This window comes from Ailuropoda melanoleuca, chromosome 1 (assembly GCF_002007445.2).
Source record: "Ailuropoda melanoleuca isolate Jingjing chromosome 1, ASM200744v2, whole genome shotgun sequence".
Lineage (NCBI taxonomy): Eukaryota > Metazoa > Chordata > Mammalia > Carnivora > Ursidae > Ailuropoda > Ailuropoda melanoleuca.
In genome coordinates, this window is record NC_048218.1 from 1,321,871 (window position 1) to 1,335,093 (window position 13,223).

General features: G+C 52.5%; 1 protein-coding gene across 4 annotated transcripts in view; it reads right to left on the reverse strand.

The window, feature by feature from the left end:
• The window catches only part of ADARB1 (adenosine deaminase RNA specific B1), a 129,337-nt gene that overhangs the window by 13,881 nt on the left and 102,233 nt on the right, over nt 1–13,223 (reverse strand). For all 4 annotated transcript variants that reach the window (XM_034654512.1, XM_002919060.4, XM_034654496.1 and 1 more), the window contains one exon: nt 8,317–8,498. In XM_034654512.1, coding sequence (XP_034510403.1) covers nt 8,317–8,498 — 182 coding nt within the window. The remainder of the gene's footprint in view (nt 1–8,316; nt 8,499–13,223) is intronic.

Here is a 13,223-nt window from a genome sequence, read left to right on the forward strand (position 1 = left end):
GTGGCCCTGGCTGGTGTCTCTGAAAAACACAAAGACGAAAACCGTCCACCAGTGACTCCTGAAGACTCTATCAAGATTCCTCAATCCCACCCCCACCCCCCAAAGAATTCTTCCTTCCCAGATGAGAATCGCCATTTTAACCCCCACGCTTCACACAAATCAGCAAGCTGGAGAGGCTGCGTGCGCACGCCCGGTGTGCGGTCTTCTGTGACGCGCCGATCCGTGGTCCCCTCTGACCATCTATTCACAGACGAGCTCTACGAACAGCTACAAGACTAAGCTGTACTTAGACGGATTTTCTAGTATTTCATTCAGGAGTTTCGCATCTTCAGTCACAGGTCATGCCGTCTGTGGTTTTCTTTTTATTTGTGCCTCCTTGTCCAGTGTTGGAATGAGGTCAACTGCTCTTTCCTGTGACCTGGAAAGTTCATATGGAAAAGGAATGATAGGCTCTGTGGCAGACTGATTAAACTCTGTGAACTTGCTGGAAGGTAATTTGTTGATAGCATTTTCAATGTCTTTGCTGAAAATTTCCTTTGGCAGATTTTTGTATTTCTGTTGGGGTGAATGTTGGCAATTTACATCTTGCTTGTCCTTGTGTTGCTGTTGTTGCTGGCATTCTCAAATTTATCAGCATGGAGTTGAATAAAGAATTCTCTTGGGGCGCCTGGGTGGCACAGCGGTTAAGCGTCTGCCTTCAGCTCAGGGCGTGGTCCCGGCGTTCTGGGATCGAGTCCCACATCAGGCTCCTCTGCTATGAGCCTGCTTCTTCCTCTCCCACTCCCCGCTTGTGTTCCCTCTCTCGCTGGCTGTCTCTATCTCTATCGAATAAATAAATAAAATCTTTAAAAAAAAAAGAAAGAATTCTCTTAAAATTCCGATGCCTGCTTCCCTGTCTGCAGATACACCAATTCCTACGTTACTTTTATCTGACATCATGTTTTTATCTGATGGTACTAGATTCTTTTACTGTTCTTACCCATCAACACATTTTAGTTTTATAGATGGCCTATAATCTTGTTCCTTGTTCCGCCCTTCCCTCTTGCTTCCTGTCTCTTTTTCTTCCTTCTTCCTGTAGTTAGCCTCTTACTTAGCTCTGCGGTAGTTTTCCTTCTCGATTCTGGGCCAAATGCTTAGCTCACTGTTTTTCATTCATTCATTCAGGGCCATGCACGATTCTGCCAAGAGAAACCGTGGCTGTGCCCCATCATTTTTGATATGTGTATTCTAGGAATCCAGCTTCAGTGCTGGGTTCTTCTCTGATCAAAGAATTACGAAGAGAGTCTGAACTCCAAGAAACTGAGGACTTTTGGTTTTAATTTCAACTCTTTATAGCTAACTTTAAGTTTTAGGGTCTGCAGTAAGAGAAAGTAACCTGTACAGTTTAATGAGTCTGGATTTAATTACCTATGACCCTGACCATGTGATGTGGTGCGACAGACCTGAGAGGACAGTGTGAATCCTGTTATTAAGTCCAAGCCATTTCAAGCCTCAGCTTCAAGCGGGTTCTCTGTCCCATCTCACACCAACTGCTCAAAATCATACCAGTGTTGGGTTAAAAGCTGGCAGTGCTGTTCAGTCTGAGTCCAAAGGCCTGACAACCCGGACAGATGGGATTCTCCTAGTCCAATGGGAGAGGGTGAGATAGGACGTCCCAGCTCAATCAGTGAGGCAGGAAAAAAGAGGTAAATTCCTTGTTCCTCCACTTTTTGTTCCCCGCTCTTTGTCCCTCAACAGGTTCAAAGACGCCCACCCCCATTGGGGAGGGCAACTTGCTTTACTGCGTCTACTGATTCAAGTGCTAATCTCAGGCTGCAAACACCCTAACAGATGGAAATACTGTCTAATTTGGGTGCCCCTGGCCACTCAATTTGACACATAATATTGGCCATTACAGTACATTCGTTTACCCTTCCTTTCTTAAATAGCTTTTTGTGTTTCCTGGAGTTTCCATTTTCCTTTTTTAAAAATTGTTCACAAATTAACATTTACTTTCACATTATCACAAAGACCATTTAGTTTCTCAGGCTATTTGTTAAAATGCATTCGCTTTCTTCTGAAAAACGCTCTTTTTAGAGCTCTCTGATACGATTCTCTGTTCTAACTTGGACTTGTTACATTTTACCTTGCTGATAAGTTATCTTTTTCATTGTATTCTTGGATTTACAAAGTATTCTTTCTTTCTTGGATTCCATATTTTTCTTTCTTAGATGTCTTTTTCATTTTGCTGGAGTATCCTTTTTTTTCCTCAAAAAATATATATATTGGAAAGAAACTCTCTGAATCCTTGGATATCTGAAAATTATCACTTTGTCCTAATGCTTAATATTTGGTTGGTTAAATAAGAAATTCTACAAAAACCATTTTCTCTTCAGCTCTGGCTTCCAGTGTCCCTGATAAGTGTTATATAAATCTGATACTTATTGTAGTTAATTCAGAAGCTTTTAGCATCTTCTCTTTATTCCTTTGCTATTCTGAAATTCATAAGGATGTGCTAGTAATGGATTTTTAAAAATTAATTCTGCTCACTACCCAGTGCATTCTTTCCATTGCAGTACTCATGGTTTTCTTCAGTACCCCTAATTTTCTTCTATCACCTCCTCCTCTCTGTTTTCTAGTTCTGAAATGCTTCCAGATAGAGATCGGATTAACTTTCTACATCTCCTAACTCTTCACATTTTATACTTTTCTGCTTTGAGTTATCAGAGATGTATTTGATGTACCTTCCTCTCCCCTCCCAAGAATCACACTCTACGAGGGAGAGTTTCGTTCTGCTTACTACTCATCCCAACATCCAGAACGGTGCCTATTACACACTTAACTGGTGTTTGTGGAATGAATGCTTTCTAGACCTTCGAACTGATACTTGCTTTCCACACTCACAGAACACTATGTATACTGATAAGGCTTGTTATTTCTATTCTCTTCTGTTTCCTGAATTAGGTTTATTTTCTCTTAGCTGTCCTATTTTCTCACATAGATCATTCACTTTTGCGTTGTTTATTTCCCTCAAATGATAATGGTTGTTCATTCATGTTTGTGAATAAAAGTCCCGGTTGATTAATTTGGGTGGCTGGCATGGTTTCTTCTACCTGTTTCCTGGCTGTGTACATGATTCCAGGGAAAGCCTAGAGGGAAAGCCATGTCCAGCCAGGACCCACATCGCCTTCTAGACCAAGAGTCTGGAGGTCCAGCCCAGTCCTTGCTTGGCTGTTGGGATGGTCAGGGGACCCTAACCACTTACAGAGTAACCCACCATGGGTGAGACTCCCTCAGAAGAAACAGCTGGCCTCTCCCTAGATGTCATTAGGCCATGGGACACCAAGGCACCGTAAGGAGTTAAACATAGTCCTGATATCACCTTTTTCTCATTTTACTGGTTCTCTGTTATCAGGAACTCATCCCTTATGCTCTGGATTTCTGTCAGGGTGTCTGGTAGTGTCACTCGTACACCTGTTCTATCTCCGGTACCTGCCGGGCTCGGAGGTGCTCCAGGTCACTGAGCTCATTCAAGGGCACGGCCCTTCAAGTAGACACAATCAGGGAGGGTTTCTTGGGGGTCTGGTGTGGAGGTGGGGACCTGTTTAGGAACAACTGGTGGGGAATCTCTGACCATAATGGAATTGAATCTTTCACAAATAAATGGATAATGCTTGTATTATCTTCCTTTGCAATTCTATTACTTCTTTACGATAGGTCAAAATAGAGGATTATTTTTGAACGATACTAGAATCTTAGAATTACAACATTTTGCATATTAAAACTAGAAAGAGTCAACTGAGAAAATAAGACCTTAAAGTACAAATCATTTTTAGATTTTAAACTAAATAAAGTGCCATCTTGAGCAAGAATGAAGAAAATAAGGTGAAAAGAAATAACCAGCCTGAAGTTTCCATGCAAACTATATGCTTTTTCTGGGACAGAAATCCCCCAAACGGTCACAAGAGCCTATGTCTGTGAGTCCCTGGGGCCATCACACCGTGGGGACGGACACCAATGAGGAGCTTATCTTTCCGGGGCCACAAAGCAAGAACTAGGGTAATGAGTCGATCATCGGCCGTGGTGCAGAAACCAATAAAAGCGGGTGCAGCTTGGCTGGTCATGAGAGTCCCACAGCCGCTGTAAACTAAGTGTGCTGAATCCAAACTTCTAGAGCAAAACCACGAACTGTGAGCCGGCCTGACGACTGACACAATGAACAACCGAGAGCTAGCTGGCACTGGTCCTGCTTAGTTCCCTTCAAAACGATTTTCTGTGGTTTCTCCTATACTAACGGATAACCAAAGCCGAGTTACGTATATAATGGCTAGTAAGAGGCACTTAGGGTCACTACGGGTTCCTGTTACAGACACTGTTAGCCATTTGTTAGTTGACTAGAAAAATGTGTCGTTTACAGTCTCAGTGGAGGTGGCCTCTGTTCTGCAAATAATCCAAGACCTGGGAAGGAATCCGTGCGGAAACTGCGTGTGCGGCCACCAGCAGTGATGATACTGGGGCCTGAGCCAGTCTGCAGACCCCGAGGGTCCGAAAGGCTGTGAAACAACCTGCTATTTACGCTGGGAGCAGAGCACCTGTGAGACTGTCATTCTGATTTTCACTAAGGAAGACAACTCTTGAGCTGACAGGGAAGTGAATGAGGGCAGCGGCAGGGCAGCAAGGCCTGGGCTCCTCTTGGCCGGGGCCCCGCCTCGTCTTCCTGTGTGGCCTCTAACCCCGGCCAGGTCCCTCCACACCAGCGCCTCTGGCCAAACAAGGCTTCCTTCTTGGAACTCGACCTTGGGGTTTTACAACACCAACTTCGGGGAAGAGCCTGAGCGCTCTAGCCCAGAGTGATGAGTGTGATGCTGACAGCCTGGGGGAGCACCCGTCACGCAGACCCAGGGACGCAGGCAGGATTCTCACCCAGACTCTGCATTCCTCAGGCAATATGGGGCTGGGTGTATTGAGTTCTAAAGTTTCCACCTGCCAACAGGCCACGGGGGTGACAGGAGAAGGGCCTCTGACTTTGGATGCAGGAGGGAGGAGGCCAGCAGCGCAGATGTCTCTGTTCCGTGTGTGCTCAGGGTGGGGGGGTTCAGGGGCTGCTCCCCCTGTGAGGAGTGATGGGAGGGAGTGTCTATGCCCTAGCACATGGTTTGAAAATAACACTCTATCCAGCGTAACAACTTATTTCTGAAAAATCTTCAACGATGTCAATTAAATAAGGAACTACTTTACCACTAAAGACCCCCACAGGGAGAATTTCTAAAAAACAACAGGCAAGCCACATCCACGGGAACTTAAGAGTTTAGAAGACACTTCCAGGTCATCTGGGTGGTCTCCCACGAGAAGCTGCTGTCACCATGTCCACAGCAGGCACCGGCGTCACTCCAACTAGAGCACTTCCTGTCACCAGGGGCACTGAGCTCCTGTCAGGAAACTCTTTCCGAGGCCGCTCCAGCCCCTCTGCCCACGAGGAGCGGGTACATGGCTTCCCGCTGGTGGAAGGCGTGCACGTCTCGCCTGGCGGGCCAGCAGCACCCGTTTTCTTTCTGCCACACGCTCTTCCCCTGCCTTCCCACAGGCCCCGCACTGACTGGGTTCACAAGAACCCACTCGCTCCCTCGGCGCTGCCCTGGCGGTCACGCTCTGTGCCCATGCTGGCAGCGCAGCCGGCCAGGACCCCCGGACCCTGGAAAGGTTCAGACTGCTGTGTGTCTCCTGAGGCCTCGGCATCACGGGAAGGCAGCCGGGCCAGCGCAGATGCTCAGACTCAGGGGCCGACAGATGCACCTCGGAAGCCAGAACTGGTCTGAAGCTCGCAGGCACCAGATGAGAAACTAATCCGGAAAGAAGATACGGGAAGTCAAAAGGCTTCCGTGTCCAAAGCGCCAGGGAAGGGTGTCATGCGTGTGCTTGTGGCCCCATGGAGGCAGCTTGCCACTGAGAAGTTCTTTCTTCTCATAAAAATCTACTTTCTATGCTGAAAGGAAAATGACATTCTTCTCATCTGTCCTTGGTGGCATCAAGGATGCCAGCCCAGCACGACACCTTCTGCTGAAGCCCACCTGGGTCCGCTCTGGTCTTCGCTTAATGGGCGGTTCCCTGCGCAGCACTGATGGCCATGCCTGTTCCTCCCTGGGGACACTGCCAACCTCCGTGCTGCGTGCCGTCATCCTCCCATAACACAGAAACCATCTATGATAAATAGGGAGGTGAAAGGGCAGGACAAACACCCGCGAACTGTAATAAATACACACGCACCACATATCCACATGACCCGAAGGAAACAACCCTCCATGTCCCTCGTTAAATGTAAGACTTCCCTCGCAAGAAAGTTTTAAGGGCTTTGCCGTGGGGCCCACTCTATAGGAGTGTGACCTCCCAAACGTAAGAGGTCAGTACTCTGCTCTAGGCCACCCTGCTTGAGTGTTTCTGTCCGGGGTAATACCCGCCATGTCATCTGCCTGAGATTGCAGTGCAGGCCCTCGATGTTGCGCTGGTCCACGGACAGAGTGGCACCCGTGCCTCCCCCCTGCTGGTGCCTGTGCCCCTCCACCCGCCCCTTTCTGACCACCAGAGATTGAAGACATCTTCTCCAAAGCTGATTGCTGCACAGACTTGAGCTCTTTTCAAGGAAAAACACCACCACGGTTTCCAAAGTAAAGCATCATCCAAAGTAAAATATCTCAGACAGTTTGCATTTTGAAACGGATTTTGCTGGCAGAGTGATGCTGTCCAGTGGCTCAGCGTTCAAGAAATACTCTGAAACCCGAAACCCCAGTGCTGCCCCTGTATTTCACAGAATTCCCGCGCACTTGTCCAGAAGGATCGCACCCGGCACCGGCGCGGCCCCGTCGCAGGGAAGACCAGGGAACTGGGCTGTCACAGCTGCCAACGAGGCAGAGCAGCAGCAAGGCCAGCCTGGCTCCCCGGCAGGCCCGCAGCATCCCCAGGCACACATCCACCAAAACTGCACGGGAGTGAAAGTGATGCTGGGGAGACGAGAACGAAGAGAAGACTTACTCTGTGACAGACTTGGTCTTCGTAACAAGTACACAAAGGACGACTTCAGGGTCTCTACCTCACAAACACTGTTTCCACTATCTTTTCATAGGTGTACGTATACTTAGTATATACACGCTATGATAAAAACACACCTGACGTTTGTGAGTGAGCTTTCCTCTCAATATCTTGGCACAATCCCGCAGCCACAGGACCCGGCTTGGCGCGTGTTAGCCCTGGACGCAACACTAGCCAGCGAGGCGCTAGTCAGCTACGTCTGAGCACCTCTCCTGCGCCAGGCGTGAAAGACAGCTGGCAGCTGAAAGGAAACAGACCACGGAGGCCACACGGGGAAAGCTATTTTCGGTGTCATGGGAAACTCACGTTCTAACACACGACAGAATACTTACGCTTCTCTCCTCTCTTCCAGTCGAGGCTCCAAGCACGCGGACGCTTGACTGCAATCACTATCAAGTTTTAGCAGAGTCAGTATTTTTTCGTAAAAGTTAGAGAGCTGTAAAATGTGATTGGAAACGACCACGGGTTTTCTGCATTCTGCATAATTTATGTGCTCTAACAAACATGCCTTCAAGTCCAAGGCCACACTGCTCTTCTCCAGTTAAAGGCGAGTGAACAGCCAAGCACCACAGCAAGGCAGCAGGCACGCACACCCCAAAGAAACACACGTCACAGTCTGGGATTACGGTTTTAGTTCTGAGCTTTAAAAAAGTGAGTAAAACGGTATTTTCAAAAGGATAAAAATACCTTAACTGTGTCCTTTAAAGAGGGGTGAACTGAGAAGTCAGGACCCTTGCATTCAAGAGTTCTTGCTCCCCTCACTGGCCACCACTGAGATGCTAAAGGGAATATAGCACACGAGCCCGTGACCACGGGCACTCAGGGCCGGTGCAAGGCCCCACCGCCGCATCACTGACCCATCCCAGGGCGCACAACTCCACTCCCAACCTCCCTCTGCGGGTGGCAGCTCAGCACAGACAGACCGGCCCCGCTCCAGCCCGGACGGCCGACCCCAGCACACGTTCCGTGGCATCTGTGTCTCCCCCACCGACAAGGACTTGCACACATACATACAAGGGAAAGGAAAACAGGCCAAGTCTGGGCTGCAATTTACCTATGAAAGGCAAGGTTTTCGATCAGTAAAGAGATGAACTGTGTGAGGACCCGCTTGCGCGGCCCGGAGGCCCTGGGCCGCGGCCTCCCGCCCTCTGCCCTGACAGAGAGCAGCTTCCCGAGGGCACTTCCCCGTGGGAGGCCCCGACGCGGCCCCGCAAGGTGACGGACACTGACACGGCCACACTCAGAGGTACTTGCCGCTGAGGAGGGGCTTGCTGAGTGTGTACAGCGGGGGCAGGTCTTCTATGTTGGAGATCCGCTGGTACATGGCCCTGGAGAGGTGGTCGCCGTGGTAGAGGCTGCCCAGGATGATGCTGGAGAAGTAGATCGGCTCCACGAAGATGCTGAGCAGGGACCCCTGCACGCCCACCACGTTCCACCTGGAGGCAGAGGGAACACACTCTTGAGTGGGAGAGGGGGTGTGCGTGCTGGAGGGCGCCAACCCAGCGTGCCGCACAGCTGCCGGGTGCACAGACGCACCACGGTGACCAAACCCCAGCAGCTAGGAAGAGGCAGCACGTAACCAGAATTGACACGGACGAGACCCGCTCAACGACTCTTCTAAACTGTGGAACGGCTCTCGCCATGCTATCTCCCGCGACACATTACTGAGGCTTAGTGCTCAGAAAGGGTCCGTGAGCCACGTGTCTTGGGAGAAAAATCAAAAGAGCAAGTAAATTTTTATTACTTCCAATAAAAATAACTGCAAAGGAGACCTTGAAAACTTCAGATTGGTTGCTTCCTGCCCCTTGGCAACAATCAGGGCCGAGCCTGGTTTGACACGTGGAGGGAGGCTCAGCCAAGAGGGGAGGGCGAACTCCCTGCCGCCCCGGGTCCCTAGTCACGGAGCTGTTCCCGTCACTGTCAACCTAGGCTTTCTGCTCCAGCGCACCTACGCTCTCACTAGCACACCCCTGCCCCCTTCCTGAGTCCCACGAACAGCAGGAGGATGTCTCGCAGGAGCCCATGGTGCTGGGCGCCAAGGCCACGGGACAAGGGAAGGCACGGCCCACGTGTTCCTGGGGCCAGGGGGCTGTCTGGACGAAGGGCAAGCAGTAACAAGGCAAACAGATGATCAAGAACATAAATGGAGATGAAGTCAATTGGAGGGAAAGCAGGATTCCAAGAAGGGGAAAAGGGGGTGCCAACTTCAGGGAGAGGCCCAGTCAGACCCAGGAGGGGGTGCAGTGGCAGCCAGGAGGAAGGCCAGAGGAAGGCAGGTCAGGGCCAACCTGAGCAGCCTGAGGCCAGCAGGAAGCCACTGAAGGACTTTGGACAAGGCAGCAGTACACCATCTGATTTAATGGAAATGTTTTTTGGAGACGACTCACCTCCATGTTCCTCTGCCTATGAGCAAGGAGCTACAGGAGGAGGCTGTCGGGGGGCCGCCTTGGCGGCAACACAGGTCAGAAATGAGGGGGGACAGGGAGGCCCATCTCAGAGGCACCCTGGGCTCAGGTTCGGGGGGGCTGCAGGGTCTGGACAGGCTGGGGGGGTGGGGCAGGGGTGGGGTGCAGAGCCCCTCCCCACCCTCTCTGCAGCACCCTCACTGCAAGGCCACCCAGGCCACCTTGGCTGCACCCGTGTTTGTACTTTGGGCCACGTCCAGCGGCTCCCTCGGCCCTCGTGGAAAGGGACAGACGGTAGTGGCCAGCGGGTCAATGATGACAACCGGGGGTGGAACAAGGTCCACTGCCCAAACTCCTGACCTATCCAGCTCCACGCTCTGTGCTGGGGCCAAACCCGCAGAGTCACAGGCAGGTGGCTAGCAAAGCTGGGGGCCTCCTGTCAGAACAGGCCCAGGAGGCACCTCCTCGCCACTGCCCCTCCTGGACCACAGTTCTCGAGTCACAGGTCCCCACCTGCTTCATCGCTGTCTCCCAAGGTGACCACGACCGCCACCCCCAATGGCCCATCCCTAGAGAGCCGCCTTGGTACCCTGTGCACACGGGCCAGGCCAGGACACTCCTGTGCACAAAACCCTCCAACGCTCCCATCTTCTCTCTAGAAAACACCATCATTCCGAAGGCCTCCTCCAGACCCATCTGGCCTGGCTGCCCCTCCCCCCTCCCATGCTTGGGCCACCAGGGGTAAGGGGGCTTCTGGCTGCTTCTCCCAGGCCCTCCAGCCTGGAACCCTTCCCTAGCAGCCTCCTGGCCACAGTGACCCCACCTCTCTGTCTCTGCAGGAAGTCCCTCTCCATGGGGCCTCCCAGCCTCCGCCTGAGTGCCCTCCAGTGCTGACCTCCTGCATCATCTACGGGTCTACGTGCCATTATTTGTCTCCACTGCCACCTCCCAGAAGGCAAGCTCCATGAGGGAGGGGCTTCTGTTTTCCGCCCTGAGACAGCCTGGCACTTAAACCATATGCCTGGAGGTACAATGAACACGCGCTGAAAGGATGAGTCCCCAGCCCACACGTTCCTTCTACCCTCTGAAAAGGAAGTGCAAACAGATTTCCCTATTTTACAAGAAAAAGCATGAAATGGCTCCATGCTTACAAAAACCACAAGGCACCCCTTCTTATGCAAATTCAAGCCTATATAGGGGTCTAGACCATCTCTAAGGGGAATTCAGCCTCCCAGGGCAAACTTCAAAACCGTGGTCTTGCAGAACCCTGTATTTGTGCCGAGTCATTAATTCTGAACACAGGCTTCCTGAAAGAGTTCTGGCAGCCACGATCACTCTGTGGAGGCCCTGGGTGGGAACGCATGGGACACCAGCCACTCCTGCAGATGCGCTCCTGCCAGTGCTCCTTACGGGGAAGGCTGGGAGGGTGGGTGCAGCCAGGCTCCCAGCACCCAATGTCCCGGAGCAAACCTCTGCAAAGACTCAGCAGAATGCTGGGTGATCCTAGCAAGAACCACGCGGGTGCCAAGGTGCAACGGCCTCTCTCTCCCCTCCCCATGTGATTTCTGGGAGGCCAGGGCTCAGAGCACCACTGCCCAGCTGGGTGCCCTGGTGCAGCTTCCCCGAGCCCACCCACAGCCTCCAGGGATGCACACGGGCCCCCTCTTCCCAATGCCCTGCTCCCCATTCTGGGCTGCCTCTGAGTCTGCCCACACCGGAAAAGCAGAGGGCGGCAGGCCCCTCCCTCGACTCAGTAAGAGGTCCCTGCTTCCTCCCTTCCTCCCTCCACGCAGCTGAGGGCACAGAGGCTGTGGTCTTGGGAACCGAGACCCCACTCCTTCTTGACAGGACTTGCCATGCATCCCCCCCCACCCCCCGTGGCTACACTCTCATCACTGGCCCCCACCAGACAGATGGACGGCACCTGGTGACCCTCAGCTGCAGCGCTGCTCCTTCCTCCCCACGCCCAGCCCGCCCACTGCCCTGATCCTGTGCTCTTCCGTCCAAAGGGGACGGGAGCGCAAATGGCTGTGCCCCTCTGTAAGGGATATGGTGCAGCCTTGACTTCCAGAGCGGCCACCCAGGATGCTCTCATTCCCTCGGGGCAGGGGCAGGACTGCAGCCACCTGGCAGCACCCTGCCACAACAGCATTTCTGGACGACCCTTCTCGCCCCCGCCCCAACCACGTGCTGGCATGACACCAAGTAACAACCCCTTTCAAGCATACCTGAGCCTATGCTATGGAGGTGACTCTAGGAGGCTGGGGGCTGGTCCAGGGGATTAGAGGCCCACCCCCCACCCCGACCCCCACCCCCAGTGCGGGGGAGGGTGGAGGGCTGGAGGCTGCGTTAGTCACCCGTGACCAGGGACTTCTGCACAACGGCCCCCAGCGGAGGGGCTCACAGCCGGGTGCAGAGGGGAGGTGTGCGGGACAGCAGAGATGCACTCCAGCCCCAAACTCTTCTCCTGGGCGTCCCTTCCACCTAGCTGTTCCCCAGCTGTATTCCTGCCAATAAACTGGTAAGTGCTAAGTAAACTGTCTTCCCTGAGCTCTTTGAGCTATATTAGCAAATTACTGAACCCAAGGAGGGGGTCCTGGAAATCCCTGATGCGTTTATTCATGTTTTTCTTTCTAATTTGGGCCTTTTATCCTTAAGAAACCTGCTTAAGTGGAGGCCACAAAACTTGCCAGCGGCCTCGGCCTCGCTTCACACTCAGGTCCCTCATCTTCCTGGAATGCGCTTCTGGGGGCAGAAGTCAAGGGCCTGCTTCTCTTTGTGCATAAACACACTCCCTCGGTCCGGTCGGTCCAGGGCTGTTGGCGGACCACAGATCCCACATGCAGCAGGCTGTGGTGGCAGGCCCACGCTTCTTCCCCCCTCCTGCCTCAGAAGGCACTGTGAGCCTGCTAGCCCCAGCTTCCTGCACAGCGAGACGTGGCCCTGGACAGAGTTCTGGAAGAGGAAACACAGCTGTCTCATGTGACCAGGCCAGCGGCTCTGGAGGCACGGCCCTCCTGCCTGTCCTCCCTCCTGCTGCAGAAGCTCAGACAAGGCGCCGGGGGTTTGGTGGACACCGCAGGACCTTGAGGACAGAAGGTGCCTCCTGGATGCGGCAGGAAGATGGAATCCAGACGAACCACCTACTGTTGGACCTGACTCTCTGAGACAGAAATAAACTTCCGTCTTGTTTACATTCGTCTAAACACAGGCGACCCGACCGCCTGTCACCAGCAGTCTTACACCTGCCATCCCAATGCCCTGATCGGACTTTAGAGGGCCATGAAAAAACAATGACATTTCATTAAAATTGCATTAAAGTTACAGCTTCATAAGAAACTGACCAGACTGTTACAAGCACAGGACTGGATTTGGTGTGTGTGTGTGTGTGTGTGTTTTCACGACTGGGGGTGGCTTGTCACCGTGCTGCTCTTTCCCAGCCTTGCTGGTCTGGGGATAAAGATGGTCATGATCCCACAAAGAGAGCTGGGGCTCTGTCCCTAGTCTTCTGATCCCTAAAATGGGATTCCTGGCTCGGCAAGCGTGCGGAGATCTCACGGACAAGCTGTCCAGGAGAGTAGTTCCCCTTCTCCACAGGCCTCTCCTTTCTCCGATTTTCTTCAGCTGATTTCCTGCTGGGGGCGTGGGCGTGGGCGTGACGGGTGGAGTATTTGTAACAGCTCCAGATCCAGATTCTGCTAACGTCCTCCACTGATGCCGAGTCAACGTCGGGAACGGATGCTTTTCTAAAAGGTT